At 38.6% G+C, this 23,751-nt stretch overlaps 1 protein-coding gene across 1 annotated transcript in view; it reads right to left on the bottom strand.

Annotated features, from left to right (window-relative positions):
• Window positions 1-23,751, bottom strand: part of LOC124803322 (protein unc-80 homolog) — a 995,149-nt gene that overhangs the window by 637,614 nt on the left and 333,784 nt on the right. The window contains exon 13 of the mRNA XM_047264506.1: window positions 21,264-21,458. Within this exon, the coding sequence (XP_047120462.1) occupies window positions 21,264-21,458 (195 nt within the window). The remainder of the gene's footprint in view (window positions 1-21,263; window positions 21,459-23,751) is intronic.

Below are 23,751 nucleotides of genomic sequence, written 5' to 3'. Positions count from 1 at the left end.
TGAGATTAAGCACTACCCACATTCCCTGAAAAAAAAAAAAAAAAAAAAAAAAAATGGTAGTCAGTGTCAGTTTTTATGTGTAATATACATCTTGAAATTTTCATTATTATAATATCTACGAGGGACATTCAGAAATGATTTACAATAGTGGGTTTTGTACCTTATTTATTAATGAACTGTAGTCAGTGTTGATGAAATCTCTCCATATTCATTCCACTGATATTAATATACCACTGCCACCAACCTGGCATACTCTTTACTGCATCATAGAGCCACTGTTGGGGATACTATATACTCACTCATAGGTACCTGCCTGTAATTCTTTGTTCTTGTTGAGTCTTTCACCTCACAGCACATCCATAATGTTATCAAATGAAACATAATCAGATGGACCGAGATTCAGTGAATAAAGTGAGTGTGGCACAACAGTGAATGCCGGTGATGTCAACTCTATTGTCATGGCTTTGCTGGCGTGAGGCCACACATTTTCAGGGTGGAAGGGCCACTTTCAAATATTTTCGCTGTTGCCTTTCCTGAATCCTGCATCTCAATCAGTGGTCATCAAACTGCAGACCTTGGGCAGCATGTGTGCCACATTAAGTATCTGTGCAGTCTGTTGTTCTCAGATGTATTTACAGTAATTTCCATCAAGCAATTAACAGCTCAATCCTAAAACATAAATTAAAGTAAGAGCTTCTTAAGACTGTAGTTTTCCATCACAGTAACAAACAACAATGCTTACAGAGACATTAATATTGTTGTGGTTGTTGTTGTTGTGGTCTTCAGTCTGAGGACTGGTTTGGATCAGCTATCCATGCTACTGTATCCTGTGCAAGCATCTTCATCTCCGACTAACTACTGCAACCTACATCCCTCTGAATCTGCTTATTGTATTCCTATCTTGGCCTTCCTCTATGATTTTTATCTCCAACACTTCCCTCCGATGCTAAATTAGTGGTCCCTTGAGGTCTCAGAAAGTGTTTTACGTAATGATCCCTTCTTCTAGTCAGGTTGTGGACAAATTTCTATTGAGTATCTCCTCATTAGTTACATGATTTACCCATCTATGGTTCATCATTCTTCTGTAGAACCACATTTCAAAAGCTTCTATTCACTTCTTGTGAATAAACTGTTTATCATCCACATTTCACCTGCATACATGGCTACACTTCATACAAACTTTTTCAGAAAAAGACTTCCTGACACTGAAATCTATATTCAATGTTAACAAACTTCCCTTCTTCAGAAACACTTCTCTGTCCATTGCCAGTCTACGTTTTATATCCCGTCTACTTCAGCCACCAACAGTTATTTTGCTACCCAAATAGCAAAACTCATCTACTATTCTAAGTGTCTCATTTCCTAATCTAATTACCCCAGCATCAATTGATTTAATTGGACTACATTCCATTATCCTCATTTTGCTTTTGTTGATCTTCATCTGATATCCTCCTTTCAAGACACTGTCCATTTTGTGCTACTGCTCTTCCAGGTCCCTTGCTGTCTCTGACAGAATTACAATGTTATTGACAAACCTCAAAGTTGTTAGTCCTACTCAAATTTTTCTTGCTTTTTCAATACACAGATTGAATAACATGGCAGTAGGCTACAACTTTGTTTCACTCCCTTCCCAGCCACTGCTTCCCTCTCATGCCCTTCAACTTTTATACCTGCCATTTGGTTTCTGTATAATTGTAAACAGCCTTTTGTTCCCTGTATTTTACCCCTGCCACCATTAGAATTGGAAAGTGAGTATTCCCGTCAACATTGTCAAAAGTTTCTCTAAGTCTACAAACAGAATATATGTATGTTTGCCTTCCCTTAACCTATCTTCTCTGACAAGTCATGGGGTTAGTATTGCCTAGCATGTTCATACATTTCTCTGGAATCCGAACTGGTCTCCCCTGAGGTCAACTTCTACCAGCTTTGCCATTCTTCTGTAAAGAATTCGCCTTAGTATTTTGCAACCATGACTTATTAAACTGATAGTTCAGTAATTTCCACACCTGTCAACACCTGCCTTTTTTGGAATTGGAATTATTATATTCTTCTTGAAGTCTGAGAGTATTTCACCTGTCTCATACATCCTGCTTACCAGATGGAAGAGTTTTGTCCTGGCTGGCTCTCCCAAGGGTGTCAGTAGTTCTAACGGAAAGTTCATCTACTGCTGGGGCCTTGTTTTGACTTAAGTTTTTCAGTGCTCTGTCAAATTCTCCATGCAGTATCATATCTCCCATCTCATCTTCATCTACGTCCTCTTCCATTTCCATAATATTCTCCTCAAGTTCATCTCCCTTGTATAGACCTTCCATATACTCTATCCACCTTTCTGTTTTCCCTTCTTTGCTTGGGACTGGTTTTCCATCTGAGCTCTTGGTATTCATACAGGTGGTTCTCTTTTCTCCAAAGGTCTATCTAATTTTCCTGTAGGCAGCATCTATCTTTGCCCAAGTGAAATATGCTTCTAAATCCTTACATTTGTTCTCTAGCCATTCCTGATTAGCCATTTTGCACTTCCTGTCACCCTCATTTTTTAGACATTTGTTTCCTTTCCGCCTGCTTCATTTACTACATTTCTACGTTTTCTTCTTTCATCAATTAAATGTAATGTCTCTTGCATTACCCAAGGACTTCTATTAACCCTCTTCTTTTTACCTACTTGATCCTCTGCTGGCTTCACTATTTCATCTCTCAAAGCCAACCATTATTCTTATAATGTATTCCTTTCCATTGTTCTTATCAATCATGCCCTAATGCTCCCTCTGAAACTCTCTACAATCTCTGGTTCTTTCAGTTTATCCAGGTTCTATCTCCTTAAATTCCTACCTTTTTGCAGTTTCTTCAGCTTTAATCTACAGTTCATAACCAATAAATTGTGGTCAGAGTCCACATCTGCCCCTTAATAATTAATCTGTAATCTTCCAGTGTCTCCAGGTCTCTTCCACATATACAACCTTCCTTCATGATTCTTAAACTGTTACCTATGATAAAATTAGGCTCTGTGCAAAATTCTATCAGGAGGCTTCCTCTTTCATTCCTTTCTCCCAGTTCATATATGCCTATTATCTATCATTAAATTTTTTACTTTCTTTTATCTCATCACACATTTCTCCAATCTCTTCATCATCTGCATAGCTAGTTGGCATATAAACTTTTACTATTGTGAAGGGTGTGGTCTTCATGTTCTATCTTGGCTATAATAATGTGTTCACTATGCTGTTCATAGTAGCTTATCCATGTTCCTATTTTTTTGTTCATTATTAAAGCTACTCCCACATTATCCCTATTTGGTGTGTATTCATAAAACTATACTCACCTGACATGAAGGCCTGTTCCTCCTGCCACCAAACTTCACTAACTCCCACTATATCAAACTTTAATCTATTCACTACCCTTCTTACATTTTCTAACCTAACGGCTCAATTAAGGGACCTGACATTCCACACTCCAATCTATAGAACGTCAGTTCCGTTTCTCCTGATAATGACATTCTCAAGAGTAGTCTCTGCCCAGATATCTGAATGGGAACTATTTTACGTCTGGAATATTTTACCCAGGAGGATACTGCCATCGTTTAACCATCCAGCAGAACTGCATGCCCTCGGAAAAAAATTAAGGATGCAGTTTCCTCTTGCTTTCAGCTGTTCACAACACCAGCAGAGCAAGACTGTTTTGGTTGAAGTTGAAAGGTCAGATCAGTCAATTGTCCAGACTGTTGCCCCTGCAACTACTGAAAAGACTGCTGCCTGTCTTTAGGAACCAAACTTTTGTCTGAGCTCTCAACAGATCTCCATTGTGATTGCACCTATGGTATGGTTATCTGTATCACTGAGGCACACAAGCCTCCCCAGCAATGGCAGGCTCATGGTTCATAGGGGCATTAATTGTAAAATGTGCTAAATTTTAATTGACACTGGTGAATTTAGTCATGAGCTAAGATGGCCACTTACATCAGGGGCAGAGAAATTAGTTGCATGGACACTACTGGGTTAGAGTGTAATAGATCATTTGTCATGCCAAAAAAAAAAAGACATGCATAATTTTATAATTAAGTTATGTAATTCTTATAAAAAAGGGACAATTAAGGTTATGAACCCAAGAAAGACATTTAATATTACACAGAATTATAGTGCATTATGTGCCACACCAATTATGGAACTATTTTAGTATATAGGGGAATATGCATCAAACTTTATCAAGTATAGAAAGTGTGAACTGTTTTTTGTTGACTATTGTACAATAAATACAAAGTGTTTTAAAAGGTGAGACTTTGTCATTGAACATACCATTCTCTGATAGTTAAGGCAGAATAGAAAACTGCCCATACAGCTGCATTCAAAATGGACTGATTACCAACAAGACCTTGCATATGGTTTGTCATTGCAAACAGAAATGTTCCACCAACACAGTTGTTAGCTTATAGATTAACTTTATGCTTTCTGATTTCAGTAATCAGCCCTACAAGGAATGAGCTATATAGCACACCTGTAGTCCCTAATTGGCCATTACCTTTTTGCTGAATCTATTTCAAAGTTTAGATTGATCAAAAAGACTGTAGCTGCAGTGTCGTGGAGCCTCGAGGGATTAACGATACTGGATTATTCGTTTTAAGATCTATGAGATCTTCAGCAGTGTATCATACAGGCATACTAAGACAGCACCTGCTATTGAATATCATTTTGTGCGGAATAAACATACCACGTTCTATGAATTACTAGATAAACTTTTATATGGGTGAGAATTTTTATGATCAGCTACATTTTCTATTCAAGCCAGATAATGGTTTTTTTTCTGTGAGCTCAAAATGTATTTAATAATTTTCACTGAGATCTGGAACTCACTCAGAGGCTAAGCTAGGCCATAAATGCTGATAGCTGATTGACTCCTCTAGTTATGAGTGATTTCCAGCAGAGCAGTTGTGTGTTCTAGTCAGGTACAGATATCATTACAGTTCAAATTGATGAATGCTCATAGATATTTGAAAGAGGCATTTCAGTTTCTTCCAGAACTGACACTACATGGACATGCACAATATATACTGATCAGCAGCCATTATGTAAACCACACAACTCATTTATATATAATTATAATTGTTGTTGTTGGGGTCTTCAGTCCTGAGACTGGTTTGATGCAGCTCTCCATGCTACTCTATCTTGTGCAAGTTCTTCGTCTCCCAGTAACTACTGCAACCTACATCCTTCTGAATCTGCTTAGTGTCTTCATCTCTTGGTCTGTTATTAATCATTCAATCACACGTACAACACAATACTCTGTCAGGCAATTATCTCAAATAGACAACAGTTGACACAAAGTGTTCCGAATGGTGCCAAATTTTAACAAACAGCACTTGGGGGTTGGTGGCCAACTTATTGTGCCCTCACAATAGCTCATAACATACTAATTTATGTGTGTTACGGATTAATAATAATATTGACGCACAGGCGGCCCAAGGTAGTGCCCCCCCCCCTCCCCCTCCCCCTCCCCACAATATCAGTACTGGTTCTCCAGCATAAAAGAAGATCTGCTATTGACAGTTGTTCCTTTTTGAAGCCAGTCCATTAGCTTATGCAAGTGCCCTAAAGACAGAGATCACCTGCTTGCCTGCAGATGGAGGAGTATGAAATTTCTTAGGCCAGAGACTCCCAGGATGTTTCCGCTGCATGGAATGGACTTTCTTCTCAAGTGGAGACATCACAGTTTGTCACCAGTCACTAGTTTCTCCAAAAAAAATCTTGACCTTCATTCTTCATTTCCAATAGTTGATGATATCATCATTAATAATTGAGTGCAGGGTTGGGCATCCAAGGCATGTCTGCTATTCCATATAATCAAACATTATGTGCACATCAGCCATAACCAACTGAGACACAATCTCAACGTTCATTGGAGACCACAATGTCAATGGATGACCAGTACTCATATTCCTGCATGCAGATTCCCTTCCACTAGCCAACCCAATGATCCAGTTGCAAACACTTTCTTGCACAGGAGCTTCTTGAACATACACCACAGTTAAACATTTATGAATAACAGTTGTTCCTACTCCTTCCTTTCACAAAAACCATGTAGTCCATCTTTGTCCAATCACCTCCCATCTTATCCATAGCTTTCTCTACTTAACAACAAAGAAGTGCTGTCCGTTCATTGTACACACTGTTCACAACTGCCATCTAGTCTCTTCTCATGTACTAGAATCAGCTCATCTCCTGTGAGAGGACGTGAACATATTCAGGTGATACTTGGAAAGCAATAGAATTGTAAATCATTTCCAAATGCCTCTCATACATGAAAAAAGTTATTTACATGCACAGAAATAAATTGAAATTAAAATAGATGAACCAGGACAGACTTTTTAATTGTATCTTGTTATTGATTATTCTTAATTCCATGCATGTTACATGTCTCAGATCATGCCTGCAGATGAACTGTGAGGCAAAAGCTCCTGCTTCAAACTGATGCCTAAAAAACAACTGTTAACTGTAAAAAGAATCAAAAAGTATTTGTTTAAACTACATATTGTATGAGTTTTCATATATAGCTAACTGCAGTTATCAAGTCAGTTGTATTCTTTTACTGTGTTCAGGAGAGATGTCTATCTGTTAATTAAAATAAATCTGAAATGATAGTAATAAAACACAAAGAAAAATGTTGTGGTGCAATTATTCTTTATACATATAGAACGATTCAGATGACACACACAATTGGAGGAGGTCCAAGACCTCTCACTGAAAGAGTCTGCTGAGTAATTAACGAAAAAGTGAATGAAACTTGTTTGTCCTCAAATCAAAAATGGAATATGATGTAAGTAGTGAAATAATTTATCTGATAATCTTAACTCAGTATGCTGAGCACACGAGAACTGTGTGATCAGATAATGTGGATAATGGCTACAACATATTCCCATACAATATTAAGCACAGATGCATCTGACTAGTGGAAGCAGGTTACTGTTCTTCTCTGCCACTGTGTGTCTTGTGGTGCTTACAGGCATTTGAATTTTCAGCGTAGGCGTCACATGAATGTCTCACTCAGTATCAATTTTTGGTAAAGAAGTATATAACAATACAAGTCAGCTTCAGTGCAAGTATGGCTACAACAATACAAGTAAGCTTCAGCATGGGCATCGCTACAACAATACAATTCAGCTTCAGCACCGGCATGGCCACAACAAAGTGGCCTACTTCATGCCATTTCTAGTGCAGCTTTGCCCATAATAGTGGTCAGCATTTAAATTTATCTCCACAGGACAGAACAGAAGGTGGTTCAGAATCCTCTTGCTATTATGGTGCCAGGTCCATATTTTGAGGGCCACTATGCAGCTGAGAATGCAATTAATTTTAATTTGGCACAAAACTGATGTGAACACTACATACCATCAACACAAGAAGCAATTTTAGTTACACTATTTACTTTGTGCTAAAACAAGCAAATGGATAGAGAGAGAGAGAGAGAGAGAGAGAGAGAGAGAGAGAGAGAGAGAAAAGTTTGAGTTCAGCTACTTATGCAATAAGGGTCATTGCAAATTTTGGTGATAAACATCTTAGTAAATTAGCTTACTACGCCTATTTTCACTCATTGCTTTCATATGGCATCATATTTTGGGGTAATTCATCACTGAGGAATAAAGTATTTATTGCACAAAAGCATGTAATCAGAATAATAGCTGGAGTCCACCCAAGATCATCCTGCAGACATTTATTTAAGGATCTAGGGATATTCACAGTAGCTTCTCAGTATATATACTCTCTTATGAAATTTGTTATTAGCAACCAAACCCAATTCAGAAGTAATAGCAGTGTGCATAACTACAATACTAGGAGAAAGGACGATCTTCACTATTCAAGATTAAATCTAACTTTGGCACAGAAAGGGGTGAATTATACTGGCACTAAAGTCTTTGGTCACTTACCAAATAGTATCAAAAGTCTGACAGATAACCAACAAGTATTTAAGAAGAAATTAAAAGAATTTCTGAATGACAACTCCTTCTACTCCATAGAGGAATTTTTAGATATAAATTAAGAAAAAAAAAATATTGAAAAAAAATAAAAAATAAAAATAAAAAATAAAGAAAAACAAAAAAACACAAAAAAATAAAGTTGTTATATTAACTTAAGTATGTTGTTAAATTAACCTAATTATGTCATGTATTGGAAAATTCGACTCGTTCCACATCATTACGAAATATCGTATTCATGATCCATGGAACTAGTATTAATCTAATCTAATCTAATCTAATCCAGACAGATACGTCAGTCTTCATACTGTTAAAATTACACTTAACTGAAATAAGGCTTTTGTGATAGAAAGAGACTTTACTGCTCTAATAAATCAATTATGTATTTTAGCCACAAGGGACAAAGTAAACAAATAAGTTAAAGGGAGCTTTGAATGAAGCAAAAGAACATAGTATGGTAAGTATTACGAGTTCACTGAATTAACTATACAGTGGAACATTGATTTCACATTCTCTGACTTTATATTTTCCACAATTGTACTACATTAATTAATAGCCCCAGTGACAATAAGATCAATGCTAAATATTCCCCAATTTTACATTCGATTTTACATTTCTTTCTAATAAGGTACCTCCATTCTAATTTCCTACTCACTGTCTTAGTTGACTTCATTCCGTTTCCTTCCTATTGACACTGGATGTGACTGAACAAGTTATAAGTGGCTCAAAAGACAGATAGTTTGTACCACAGGTGGTGGTGGAATTACGGGAATATTTTAAGCCATTGTGGAGAGGGAAGATGTGAGAGAGGAAATGCTGACATACTCCTCAATCGGTGTTGCAAACATGAATTATAACATTTAGCTGCACCGCACAATTGTGATGCAACTGCAAAGTGTTCCGGACTGAGCCACCAAGTGACAAAGCAGCCCAGCCACCACCTTTTGTTTTGCCATTTTTAACTCAGTCTCATCTTTTGCATGTACTTCCAACATGCTATATTCAGCAAAAACATCAATTGTAAACCTTTTAAATTCAAACACAGAGTCTCGAAGAATATGCTTGGCCCATTTTTGGCCAGTGAACACTTATTGGATGGAGACTAGTTAACTCACCCAACAGCCAGTGCAGCCACCACACTACACTAATACACGTAACATGAGCTCACCTATTATATGTTTGGAGAGGGAGAGTCGCCCTCCAATGAAGGGAGTGCAGGCAGGCGTGAAAGCATTTTGTGAAGTGCTGAAAATATACTTCTTGTGCAGATGATGTGCCATGACAGAATGTCACACAGCAATAGAACAAAGGTCTTGCAAAAGCACATTTCAAAGACTTTCATGCTCAAATTTGACATAATACAATTGCAACAACGACATACACTACTTATGTACATATGTACTTTGCACCACACACAGTAGATCATAAAGATTGGTAGTAGTGATAGAGGGCATGAAGTAAACCTTTAGCACCTGAGCTTTCTTTCAAATTTACACTTTACACAGTGTACAGAAATTCACAGAGCGGACTTCTAATAACCTTGTATGTCAACTGGGGAAGTAAATTCATCACATATCTGTTTCTCTCATCAAGCCTAAAATAGCGCTTTTAAGGGGGTGAGCTTAGGAAGTGCATCTTCTAGCAAAAGATATGGTGACAAAGTTTGTCATCAAGCAGATTTCCAGATTTATGCTTATGTTTAACTGTTTAGCTGGTGTGATGCTTTTGGTTTAATTCAACATGTTCAGCAATTTGTGCTTTTTTCTGGGTGAGCACAAAAGATGATCTCTCAAAAACGCATGTTTCGAATGTATGACATGTTGTTGCAGCTAGTTGGAAAATAGCTTGGTTACCTTGTATCTAGATACCAATTTCAATTTCTTGATGAATTTTTACTTGCTGTTACACATCTGTGATTTTTTAAGAACTGATGAAATTCATTACTACAGATTATTGTATAAACATTGTATTGTATATTTAATTTCCTTAGGCAGATTTTATACAAAGTATTGGAGAGGATTGCAATTTTTGATCATATATGCCAATTACATGTGTTTTTGCTCATATTTTGGGGGGTTTCAAAATTTTCCCAAATTCCATGTTTTCCTCAATCCTGCGTTTCTTAAGTCTGGACTGCACAAAAATAAAACATAGAAGTTTCACTGTAATATCAACTGAATAAGCCTGACATAAGCAAATGACAGAAAAACCGTTAATAAGTAAGCACGGAAGGTACATGGACCTGCAGTGCAAAACATTAATTTGAGCAGTCTTAAAGGAGAACAGTGTAAGGTAAGTGAAATAATGTCCATGTAGTGTGTCTTGAGGGATCAATATTACCAAGTGTCTAGCCTAGAACTGCTGACAGGTTACCTCTCTAATGGCTTCAAGGATCAACAAAAAAATTTTTTCAGTACTTCATATAATTATTATCCAAATTTAAAATGCTGTCATAATATACTTAATAACAGGTATAAACTAATGTTAAATGCTTAATACAGAAAGACAAGTATTACAGTTAGAAACTGTGTATATCTCTTGAGGCAGCGAAACTCACAGCACATCAATCGCTCAGACTATATTTACCCACTATTTGAAAGCAAGAACATATAGTAACTTCCAACAAATTTTACATATAATTTCAAACTTTTACAAAACTTTTTCACACACCTGACAAAATGATGAATGCAAAACTGTTCATCACTTACTTAATTTTTACTGTTCATGCATTAAAACTCAGTTTTAATATATTACTTCTTTACAATCAACCATACACAAAACAGTTTGCAGACATTATCCATGTATGAGGCCTGTTCTAAAAATTTTGGGGTTTTGTTCATAAAATTTTTCTTTGTTTATCTTTTGCTTACTGTACATGGTATCCTTCAAAATACTCTCCTCCACAACACCGTTTCCACTTCCAGAAGCAGTCTCGGAATGCCCCTTGCTGGATTGTGTGAAGTGCTGTCTGCAGTTTTCTTTTATCTTCTCTATCGATGCAAATGTTCATCCTTTCCATGGGGTTTTCTATGTCGGAAATAAAAAAAGTCCACAGAGGCCAGGTCTGGAGAGCACGGGGCACAATGATTTCGTTATTTTGTACAATAGTCACACACCAACATGGATGAATGTATGTATGGGTGCATTATGAGATGCAAGAGCCATGAACTGTTCTGCAACATTTCAGGCGGTTTCCTTCTCACATTTTCTCAGAAGCATCACAATACATCCAGATAGTACCACTGATTAACAGTTGGTCCCTGTGGCACAAATTCAAGATTAGCTAATCCTTCAAAGTCAAAGAAAACTATCAGCATGGCTTTGACATTTGACCTGACCTGCCGAGCTTCTTCTGATCTTGACTCACGAGCCATAGGACAAACTTGGTGGCCATGATATGCAGTCCAAAATGCCGTGTAAGGATTTCATGACATGATCCAACTGAAATGTTAGATGTTTCTGCAATCTTCAATTGGCGCACACAATTTCATTGATACTCCTGACAAGAGCTGTGTCAGTAGACAATGAAGGGTGTCCAGGATGAGAGTCATCTTTAACTTCAATCTGACCATTTTTAAATTATATAAGAATCATCCATGACACAGAGTAAGGCTTAAGCACCCATCACCATAGGCTTCCTGCATAATTTGGTATGTCTCTATAGAGGTTTCCTTGAGTTTCATGCAAAATTTAATGCAGGCCCATTGCTCCTCTAACTCTACCATCTGGAAATTTCAGGCTGTTTCATTCTCACATTTTCTCAGAGGCATCACAACACATCCAGATAGTACCATTGATTAACAGTTCGTCCCTGTGGCACAAATTAATGATTAGCTAATCCTTCAAAGTCAAAGACATTTAACCTGACCTGCCGAGCTTTTTCTGGTATTTGAGGACTTTCTGGTGTTGACTCATGAACTGTAGGACAAACTTGGTAGCAATGATATCTATTCCAAGATGCTGTGTCAGGATTTCATGATATGATCCAACTGAAATATTACATGCTTCTGCAATCTTCAATTTGCGCACACAATTTTGTTGACGTTCCTGACATAAGCTTTGTCAGTAGACGTTGAAGGGTGTCCAGAATGAGGGTTATCTTTAACTTCAATCTGACCATTTTTAAACTGTATGAATCATTCATGACACAGAGTAAGTCTTAAGCACTCATCACCGTAGCCTTCCTGCATAATTTGGTATGTCTCTATAAAGGTTTTCTTGAGTTTCACACAAAATTTAATGCAGGCACATTGCTCTTCTAACTCTACCATCTGGAAATTCACAAACTGTGTATCAGAATGTTCTACTCAATACAGCACTGAACAATAACTAACAGACATACAACACTGAAACTTCTAGCAGTTACACATTAAACACAGGTATGTGCAGGGATGCCAACCGCATTTAGCTTCAACACACCATTGGTGCAAAATTATAAATGTTCCAGAATTTTTTGAACAGACCTTGTGTACCATTGAATGTACCTGCAAAATTATATCATTTTATACAACATAGTTCGGCGGATATTGCATCACAAACATTGAGAGGGGTGGGAAACGTGCTTTTCCTTAAAATGGAGTCCAAAAAACCCAGACTATTTCATCCAACATTTCATAACGAGAGCAATTAGCAACTTCCAAAAACTTTACACATAATTTCAAATCTTTTTTAAACATTTTCTTGCTTACAGGCTTAATGTCAAATATTTAACAGATTAGCTCATTTATAATGTTATTGGACATCTGAAGCTGTTTTATACATGGGAGTTCAGCTCCTTAAAGACTCAGACATCTACTGGTAGTATAAGAAAAGAAAGAGCAGAAAATGAATTAATAGCAATCTAGCAAGATTAGTAACAAATAATTTTATATAGCTCCACTTATGAATCTCCTGGCATGATAACCATAATTTTTCATGATAATCGCTTGACAGCATCTAATGATCCCAAGTTCAAATAGGAAAAGTCACAAGACTCCTTGTACTTAAAAAATTAAACAAATAATAAAAATAAAAATACAATAAATAAAAAAATTATAATAATATTAAGAATAATAATAAACAGAGATATGTGTGTTGCCAAACAACATGTATCTTGTATACCATTGTTAAACATTTTACAAATACTATTTATTCCCTCCCTTTACATATATGAGATGATGCTGTTATTATATAAAAAATCAGCACACACTACACTCTCTCTGTTTTGACCACAACAACAACACTCGGCACAGACAGAATTTTAAACTCCTGGCTCACCATTTAAAACTCTATGCCTAAACACCACAATATATGGGGTTAAAAATTTACAATAAAATAAAAAGCAGTAATATATTTAATACGGTGCATGGTGTCTTGAAAAAATTACTCTACTCTTCTGGTGGGAATGTGTTATTATTTTATTGAAGAACTCGTTGAGACATTTACACAGATAATTTGGATGACCATTCAGGCATTTGTTGTTAACAGTGCACAACTTTTCTATCACTCCCGTACCTGATGACAAATTAGGACTGTAAGGAGTGCAACTTTCTGTTTGAATTGTAGGGTTACTACAGCAGTATGGCTTTTGACTGTTGTTCCCAGACATGAAGTACTATGGCTTCCTGAAACGAGGCACCATGCCAACAAGTCTCAGCCAATATGTGGCAGGGCTTTTTGCAGATTTACAAATAGGACAATCACAACTGTGATTATGCTGAAAAATATTCAGTAACATATATAGTACCTGTACCAAACACTTTTGGATATTCATAATATGTTCTAAAAAAATTCTAAATTCTGAAAGAATGTATGATCGAAGTGAACCTAAATGCTTTTTTACTCTTTTCTGCACAAGACTGATATTTTTTGATACTTACATAAGACATGTTTGGAACTTATCTTACATGAAAAGCCCACGGTTTAAACTAAGTCTCATTCGCACGTAACAGAAAAAACTGGCTGATTGAAACAGAAAAATAAACTTTCTTATAAAAAATGCAACAGTTTCTTTTTTTATGAAATTTAGAAGTAACATAAAATTCACTACTTTAAATCTTAACTTAATCTTATCAAACGGGAAAGCCAGTCAAGAAAATTATGAAACAGAATTGCTTACCAGAATTTTCCTCCAAGAGTAGAGATATTTAGTACTGGTAACTGACAAATATACAGGTACACAGACTATCCCACATTTCAGAAGAATTAGTTCTTTCCTCGGGGAGATGACAGATAGAGACTGTCTTCAGGATGAGAGAACTCATATTATTTTATCTGTAGTTGTGACTGTCATAGGTCACCTGATGATGGCCTCCAAAGATGAGAAATAATTAATGAATAAATAAAAATTGTGGAAGAGCATCAAGAAACAACTTCAGTAAAATTTATTCACTGTTATGGATGGGTATTACTGGCATTAATTTATGTATGTAAGGTTTTTCATATAATATTACAGAAGAAAGTTGCCACTCATCATATAGTGGAGATGCTGAGATGCAGATAGGCACAACAAAAAGACTGTCACAATTAAGCTTTCGACCAGCAAGGTTGGTGGGAAGGATCCGTATGGCACAGGCTGTGAAGCCGTCATTGAAATGAAGGATGTCGTGTTTGGCAGCATGTTCTGCAACAGGATGGTCCACTTGTTTCTTGGCCACATATTGTCGATAGCCATTCAGGTGGACAGACAGCTTGTTTCCTGTCATGCCCATATAGAATGCAGCACAGTTGTTGCAGCTTAGCTTGTAGATCAAATTACTGGTTTCACAGGTAGCCCTGCCTTTGATGATGTTTGTCACTGGACTGGAGTAGGTGGTGGTGGGAGGATGTATGGGACAGGTCTTGCATCTAGGTCTACCACAGGGACATGAGTCATGAGGTAGGGGGTTGGGAGCAAGAGTTGTGTAGGGATGGACGAGTATATTGTGTAGGTTTGGTGGACGGTGGAATACCATTGTGGGAGGGGTGGGAAGGATCGTGGGAAGGATCGTGGGCAGGACCATTACTCATTTCACGGCACAATGAGAGGTAGTCAAAATCCTGGCAGAGAATCTAATTCAGTTGCTCCAGTCCTGGGTGGTACTGAGTTACGAGGGGAATGCTCCTCTGTGTCCAGACAGTGAGACCTTCAGACGTAGAGGAAGACTGAATAGATAAGGCATGGGAGATTTGTTTTTGTACAAGGTTGGGAGGATAATTACAGTCTGTGAAGGCTTCAGTAAGACCCTTGGTATATTTCTAGAGGGACCGTTCATCACTGCAAATGCAATGATTAAGGGTGGCTACGCTGCATGGAAGGGACTTCTTGGTATGAAATGGGTGGCAGCTGTTGAAGTGGAGGTATTGCTGGTGGTTAATATGTCTCATATGGACAGAGGTACTGATGTAGCCATCTTTGAGGTGGAGGTCAACATCTAGGAAGGTGGCATGTTGGACTGAGTGGGACAAGGTGAAGGAAATAGGAGAGAAGCTGTTGAGGTTCTGAAGGAATGTGGATAGGGTTTCCTCACCCTCAATCCAGATCACAAAAATGTCATCAATGTATCTGAACCAGGTAAGGATTTTAGAATTCTGTGTGTTTCGGAAGGATTCCTCTAGATGGTACATGAAGAGTTTGGCATAGGATGGTCTTACTGAAGCCTTCACAGACTGTAATTATCCTCTGCCAGGATTTTGACTACCTCTCATCATGCCGTAAAATGAGTAATGGTCCTGCCCACGATCCTTCCCACCCCTCCCACAATGGTATTCCGCCATCCACCAAACCTACACAATATACTCATCCATCCCTACACAACTCCTGCTCCAAACCCCCTACCTCATGGCTCATATCCCTGTGGTAGACCTAGTCATGTGATCTACAAGCTAAGGTGCAACAACTGTGCTGCATTCTATATGGGCATGACATGAAACAAGATGTCTGTCCACCTGAATGGCTATCGACAATATGTGGCCAAGAAACACGTGGACCATCCTGTTGCAGAACATGCTGCCCAACATGACATCCTTCATTTCAATGACCTAGATGCAAGACCTGTCCCATACATCCTCCCACCACCACCTACTCCAGTCCAGTGACAAACATCATCAAAGGCAGGGCTACCTGTGAAACCAGAGGTTAAGAAATTCTGGGAAGTTAATAGGGGATGATCAGGGGGCAATGGAGGTGGATCGCAGTTGGATGGAAGAGTGAACTGAGTCAGGCAGGGTTCAACATTGGTCTTACGTTTAATCTGATTGGTAGGGTTGGTGCCATATGGATCCTTCCCACCAACACCATTTGTGTGTGTGTGTGTGTGTGTGTGTGTGTCTGTCATCTGTTTCTGAAGGGCTTGCTGGTAACATCAAATTCACTACTTTAAATCTTAACTTAATCTTATCATTTTTTATAAGAAAGTTTATTTTTTCTTTTCAATCGTCCAGTTTTTTCTGTTATGTGCAAATGAGACTTAATTTAAACTGTGGGTTTTTCATGTAAAATAAGTTCCAAACATGTCTTATGTAAGTATCAAAAAATATCAGTCTTGTGCAGAAAAGAGTAAAAAAGCATTTAGGTGCACTTCGATCATACATTCTTTCAGAATTTAGAATTTTTTCAGAACATATTATGAATATCCAAAAGTGTTTGGTACAGGTACTATATATGTTACTGAATATTTTTCAACATAATCACAGTTGTGGAGAAAAGAACTTTAACAAGTCCATCATGATTGAATTGGAGGGTGAAAGGGGGGTGGAGGGGGGCGGGGGGTTTGGAGGAAAGGTGAGGCTTTGGAAAGGACTGATATTTCTATGGGGCTAAGGCTTCTGAAGGAAAGGTTCATTACTGTATTTTGGTTCTGTTTAGGTTCTAGATTCTGTGTGATGCTGGGAGGCCATTTTGGAGTGTGGAGTAAATGTAGTAGGACTGCAATACAAGGTTTGTCAGCTATGAGGGGACATGAGGGAGGTTTGGAGGTTGTTGTAGAGATGGTGGACAGTGGTACTCCAAGGTGGGAGTAAGAAGTGAGCAGGGTGGAGAGTTTTTTGAGATGGTGTTTTGAATGTTGCTCTAGTTGTTGGGGGGCAAGAGTTTCAATGTGTGTAATGGGTTCGAGGAATTTGGTATTGCATAGCAGGAGAATTTTGCGGATGGAGAGAAGGTACTGCATGGCATCATACTAAGCCAAACTATTCATGGACCATGTAGAAGGAATGCTTCCAAAAACACAGAATTCTAAATCTCTCACCTGGTTCAAATTCACTGATGACATTTTTGTGATCTGGATCAAGGGGGAGGACACCCTATCCACATTCCTCCAGAATGTCAACAGCTTCTCTCTCATTTCCTTCACCTCATCCCACTCAGTCCAACAAGCCACTTTCCTAGATTTTGACCTCCACCTCAAAGATGGCCACATCAGTACCTCTGTCCATATCAAACCTACTAACCACCGGCAACACCTCCACTTCAACAGCTGCCACCCGTTCCATACCAAGAAGTCCCTTCCATGCAGCCTAGCCACCTGTGGTTAATGCATCTGCAGTGACAGCCTCTCTAAATATAACGAGGGCCTCACTGAAGCCTTCACAGCCTGTAACTATCCTCATAATCTTGTGTAAGAACAAATCTCCTGTGCCTTACCTTTCCAGTCTTCCACCACCTCCCAAAGTCTCACTGTCCAGCCACAGAGGAATGTTCCCCTTGTAACACAGTACCACCTGAGACTGGAGCAACTGAATTACATTCTCTGCCAGCATTTCGACTACATCTCGTTGTGCCCTGAAATAAGGAACGTCCTGCCCACTATCCTTTGCATCCCTCCCACAGTGATATTCTGCCATCCAGTGAACCTACACAAAACACTTGTCCATCCCTACACAGCCCTTGCTCCCAGTTCCTTACCTCATGGCTCATAGCCCTGTAATAGACCTAGAGGCAAGACCTGTCCCATACATCCTCCCACCACCACCATCTCCAGTCCAGTCACAAACATCACCTATCCCATCAAAGAAAAAGCTACCTGTGAAACCACTCATGTGATCTACAATTTAAGCAGCACTAACTGTGCTTCATTCTATGTGGGCATGACAACCAACAAGCTGTCTGACCACATGAATGGCCATTGACAAACTGTGGCCAAGAAACAAGTGGTCCCCCTCTGTTGCACAGCACGCTGCTTAATGTGATATCCTTCATTTCAATAACTGCTTCACATGCTGTGCCATGTGGAACCTTCCCACCAACACCAGCTTTTCTGAACTGCGCAGGTGTGAACTTTCCCTGCAATATATCCTATGTTCCCACAACCCTCCTGGCCTCAACTTTCATAAGCCAGTGTCCTCACCGGTCCAGCCCTTTCACTGTTCCCATTCCAGCACTACACAGCTCTCATCCAACCATTGCACCCAGTCTTTTTACTTCACTACTTTTCCGCTATCCACTACCCCCTCCCCCTCCCCCCTCCTCTTCCCTGCCCTCTGTCTAACCTCCCGAATGCACATAGCTGCTCTACCATCTCTCCACCTTGCCCCTGTGCACTCCCCTACAGCTCTTCACTGCCCCCTACCCCTACTTACCTCCTGTTCCAGCCTCCTCCTCAACGCCACCCAGTCGTCACTCCCGCCATGTACTGGTGCTGCTGCTCACAATGTGGCTTCAGTTGCCAGAAACTGCATTCATATGTGTGTAAGTTGTGTTTGTTTGTTTGTTTGTGTGTGTGTGTGTGTGTGTGTGTGTGTGTGTGTGTGTGTGTGTGTCACCTGTTTTTGACGATGGCCTTGCTGGCCAAAAACTTATTTGTGACAGTCTTTTTGTTGTGCCCACCTGCAATTCAGCATCTCCACTATTGGTGAGTGGCAACATTCCTTCCATACCATTACTACATTCTATCCTGGATTTTCCATTGTTTGTTTAAGGGTTTTCTTACTATTTCAAAGCAATGAATTGAAACTTTGAAACACTTTTTTAGTGTAATATGGGCACACATAGCATGTCCTGGAAGCATACCAGATGAGCAGGTAGTGAGTGCCACAGTCCAGAACAAACTACAACTCATTCATAAATAGGAAATCACATTCGCTGAGCCTCGTGGTGCCTTGTATGAGGGAAATGTGTCTGGGGCTTGCAGGTAGTCAGCAATAAACAATCTGTTGGGGAAAGTAACACCCAGAGGACTCTGTGAGGGATCCAAAGGACAAGTTCTATGTTGGTTGGTCCTTTCATGGAGGCTGTCCTGGAAGTACCTGACCTAACAAAGAAAACATACAAATCTTGGGAAACACATTTTTATTTATCCACAGTCTCCTTTTAGCTTGATACATTTTTGATACATTTTGCTGAGCAATGTTTTGTGGCTCAATACCCTATTTATAGTGAGAACCATCACGATTCCCAAAACAGCCATCAACTGCAAATCCTTTACTACCAAGCCACTGCTTCAAGTTTTGAAACAGCAAACAATCAGACGGGGCTAAAGCTAGTAAACAGGGTCATGAGGAAGCAATTTGAAATTTAGCTCATTGATTTAGGCCATGGCAGTAATGGATGTGTGAGTTGGTGCACTGTCATGATGAAATACAATCAGGAGCCAGGAGCTTGTGGTGCTGTCGTTAGTGTTGCTGACTCACAATCATGGTGCCCTGGGTTTGATTCCCAGCCAGGTCAGGGATTTACTCTGCTCAGGACTGGGTGTGTGGGTGTTTTGTCCACATCATTAATGAATAAGTTGCTGAAGTGGTGTCAAATAAAAAGACATGCACCAGGCAGCAGAATTCACCAGAAGGGGACTCCTGGCCAAATACGCCATACGCACATTTCACATGATGAAACAACACTTTCTTTTTCTCTAAATGTGGCTATTTTTGCTTGATTTCAACACTCAATTACTCCCATAAGTTTGCATAACAATTATCAATGATTGTTTTTCATTTCTGACGATAATCAATGAAAATTATGCCACATGCATCCCAGAAAACTGACACCATGGCCTCGCCTGCAGATTGAATGGTCTTTGCTTTCTTTGGAGCCAGTTATCCCCTTCTAATATACTATCTTGACTGTTCCTTCATCTCATACGTGAAATGATGGACCCACGTTTTATCCATGGCTTGAATAATACACAAAATCTCGGCTTTACTGCAGCGAAACATCGCCAAACACTTGACCAAAACAACCTCATGTTTCTGTTCTTGTTTCATTGTGAGTAAATGTACACTCATCATGCACGCGGATTTCTCAGGTCCAAATTTTCAGTTGTATGTTAAGTACAGCACTTTCTGAAATGCCTACGATGTCTGCTAGCTTACACACTTTTAGTTGCCAATCATCCAGTAACATTTTGTGGAATTTCTTCACAATTTCTGGCATAGTCACCTCAATGGTTAACCACTGTGGTATTCATCTTCACAGCTCATACAGCCCTGCTTAAACTCTGCCTTCTGATATTTTATCGTTGAAAACAAAGGAGGGATCTCCCCCACAGTAGAATCTCACTCAGTTGGACCAAGACCTTTCAAATGAAAGTACTGTATAACACAACAATGACTAGTTTTATGTAAGTTCACAAATTTTCTGATGGTGTTCACTATAGATGGCTGCCAACCAAATACAGTACTAAACAACATAGCATCATCAATGTTCAAACTTAAGCTTTCTATGGTTGGTACTTTCTACCACTGTCACTGGTTTAAAACACCAACTGCTAGCTATTTGTCAGGTCAGATATTTCTGGGACAGCCCTCATAGGTTGCTGAGTTACGGCATGTGGTCAACTTGGCATTTTCTCCAAAGTCATAAAATAATGCTATGGGCATCACTCAACTCCCTACAACAAAGCAAAGAATGAGTGCGACAATGATCTAGCCACACATAACACCTTGTTCGTTGCAAATCAAATACTGTTGGTCAAATGCACACAAAACATTCAGTCAGAACCATTACACTCAATATCTCTATGCACAGTAACCATTGCAGACACATCCGGTAGGGCACAGTGGCATGACATGAATTTCTCTGTGTTGCTACACCACAGTTCTTCATGGTATCACCACTTCACTATGTTTTTCTGTGTATCTCAATTATCAATTCACTTATGGATTCGTGTAGTACAAAGAGTATTACTGGGGGGTACTCATGCCGAAAATGCTCATTTATTTTCTAAGAGTTTACAGTCATGCATTATAATTAGTTCTTGTTTTTCATTCTCTTCTCTTTTCAGCATTAACATTATGGTTCTGTTGACATTTAGTTTCAGCTTGCACAGTCCTGAAGCTTCAGAATAAATTATAGTGAAGTAAAAGAAGCAATAAGCTGCTCTCTACATATAGTACCAGTCTCTATGTGACTAACCTGTGATAGTAGAACTGCAAAGCCCAGTAGACACCCTCTTCCTGCCATTGGGATATGAACAAGCAACGCAAGACAGATACATCAAGAAAAGTTGCTGCACACAAGTCAGCAGGTCCGTTCATAATACTCGCAGCAGCAGGACCAGGTTTAGGATAGCTTCTTCCACTTCCCAAGGACTCTCTGTCAGTGGATGAACTGGAAAAGAATTGTTATTTACAAACATAATGATCACACCAAAACAGTTGTAATATGTTAATTTTACAGACCAATTTCCACTTCCTGTCCCACTTCCCATATACATGACTACTTAGTGTGATTTTGTATAAAGTTGGAAGTTTATTTCACATTCATTGATGGGAAGATAGATATCAGTACATGTTGAATTTTTTTCATGTATGTACATTGTCTATAGCATAATTACTTTTACAGTCAGTGGCATTTTTGTCAGGTTTGTTGCTTGATCCTACAATCAACATGACATAATATTTCATAGGTCCTGCTGGGTACCAGATGCTGCTGCTGAGTGTTACTGGACCAGAGAGAATGCCCCTGCATATGTCACATAACTTACAAGTTGCTTGTATCAGAAGCTATCAGCACTGTCCCTGAAGCAATGTGAACATGCAGTACCACCACTAGGGACTTCTTTTAACATCCAATGCTTAAGTAAAATATTGATGTTACTGGACATGTAAGTGACAACCATCGTGGAAATTCTACACTGATATGAACTGTGACCTGTGTGATCAAAGACACTGAGAAATCCAAGTGACTCAATCATAAAATCTGTCAAGCCTTTCAGAATACATATTTTCTCCACCCAGGAGATGTGGAGTGAGAACTCATTACCAGATATAGTATGCACCTAACTGGGAAGGCAAAAACTTTCATTTGGGTGTAAAAACATAGAAAGGTTAAGGCTAGCATACTGAATACAGCAATGGCTGTTTCAACCTGCCACTGCAAATGAATACAGAAGAAAAAGCCCCCAGCAGTGTCCAATAAGGTGGATAGATGGAAAACAGCAACCCTCATCACCTGACTGACTTTTTATTAGAAAGCAGAACAAAAAGGAAGCATATGTGTTAAACAGAGTCAGGACCTTAATTAAGATAAATTATGCTTCAGAAATAACTAAAAGTTATGGAAATATGCTCAAGAAAAAAGCCACCTATCAAACTGAGAGAACACAGGGATCTAAGTGATGGTAATATAACAGACCTTAACTACTTATTAAGCTGGAAACAGAGGATGAAGTGCATAACTTTTATGGAATGTGATTATTATTTACATATAACTTTTTCCAATCAAGCAACATAAATAAAATAAGCCGGAATCAAAAGTTGGATTATAACTGGTATAAAAATCTCCAGTGCAAAGAAAAGATTTCTGCATTCATATAAAAAACACAATTCTATATCATTAGAAATGAAAAAAAAAATATATCAAAGAGTCAGTAACATCTACCACAAGGTTATTAAAGATGCAGAAAAAGGTTGATGATGAATACAGCTGAGAAAAAAAGGACATGGGTTACATGGATCATCATCAGGCCTGAAACACATAGAAAGACACAGTGGAAAAATTATTACCTGAAATTGGAAAACAGACAAGCATCTGATATCGTCTTAGTGGCTAATATTTTTAACAAGTGCTTTACCAAAATAGAAAATTAATCTTACCTGATATGTGTTTCAGACTCTTAACATGCTCCACACTGAAAACTACAAAATCCGCAGAGGGTCTACTTTTCCTAAAACAGATGATGTATGATGAGCTCGTATTGGCAGTGAGCCCATTACAGAGACTTTCACGTGGTTTTGATGATAATGAAGATTGTGTTGTAAACCAAACAGGGCAATGGATTGGGAACCTCTGCAGCATATTATTAATCACTCCTTTTCCACAGGTGTGTTTCCAAATCTTTTAAAGGTCAGAAAGATCATCCCCTTACACAAGAAGTATGACACACACAACGTTAAGAAATACAGGCCTGTAGCTCAGATTAGTGGCTTCTCAATGAGATCTGAGAAGTTCTCTTAAAACAGGCTGCTAGAGTTTATAATGACGATTTGACTCATCACTACAGCTTCAGACAATTTAGATCGACAAACACAACAGCTTATGAATGCCTGTATTCTAGACTAAAAGCTATAGATAAAAAGAAAATGGTAACTGGAATATGTTTGGACCCATCCTAAGTGTTTTACATTATAGATCTTACTATTCTACAAAATAAGTTGCAAAGAAAGGGAATTATATGAGTGTATTAGATCATATCTTAACTAACCAGCAATAGAACGTTGTTATTAAAAAAGATAAAATCACTGAAAATGTTTTAAGAACAACAACATTCTCATTACAAAAATTATAATTAAATATGGTGTGCTGCAAGATTCGACATAATGTCCAATTTCTTTATCCTGTACAAAACTGATCTGAGTGACACAGTTTATGCCAAAGGGAAGACACTACTTACAGATGACAC

This window comes from Schistocerca piceifrons, chromosome 6 (assembly GCF_021461385.2).
Source record: "Schistocerca piceifrons isolate TAMUIC-IGC-003096 chromosome 6, iqSchPice1.1, whole genome shotgun sequence".
Lineage (NCBI taxonomy): Eukaryota > Metazoa > Arthropoda > Insecta > Orthoptera > Acrididae > Schistocerca > Schistocerca piceifrons.
Note: the sequence above shows the minus strand (reverse complement) of the source record. Positions and strands in the feature narration are given on the sequence as shown.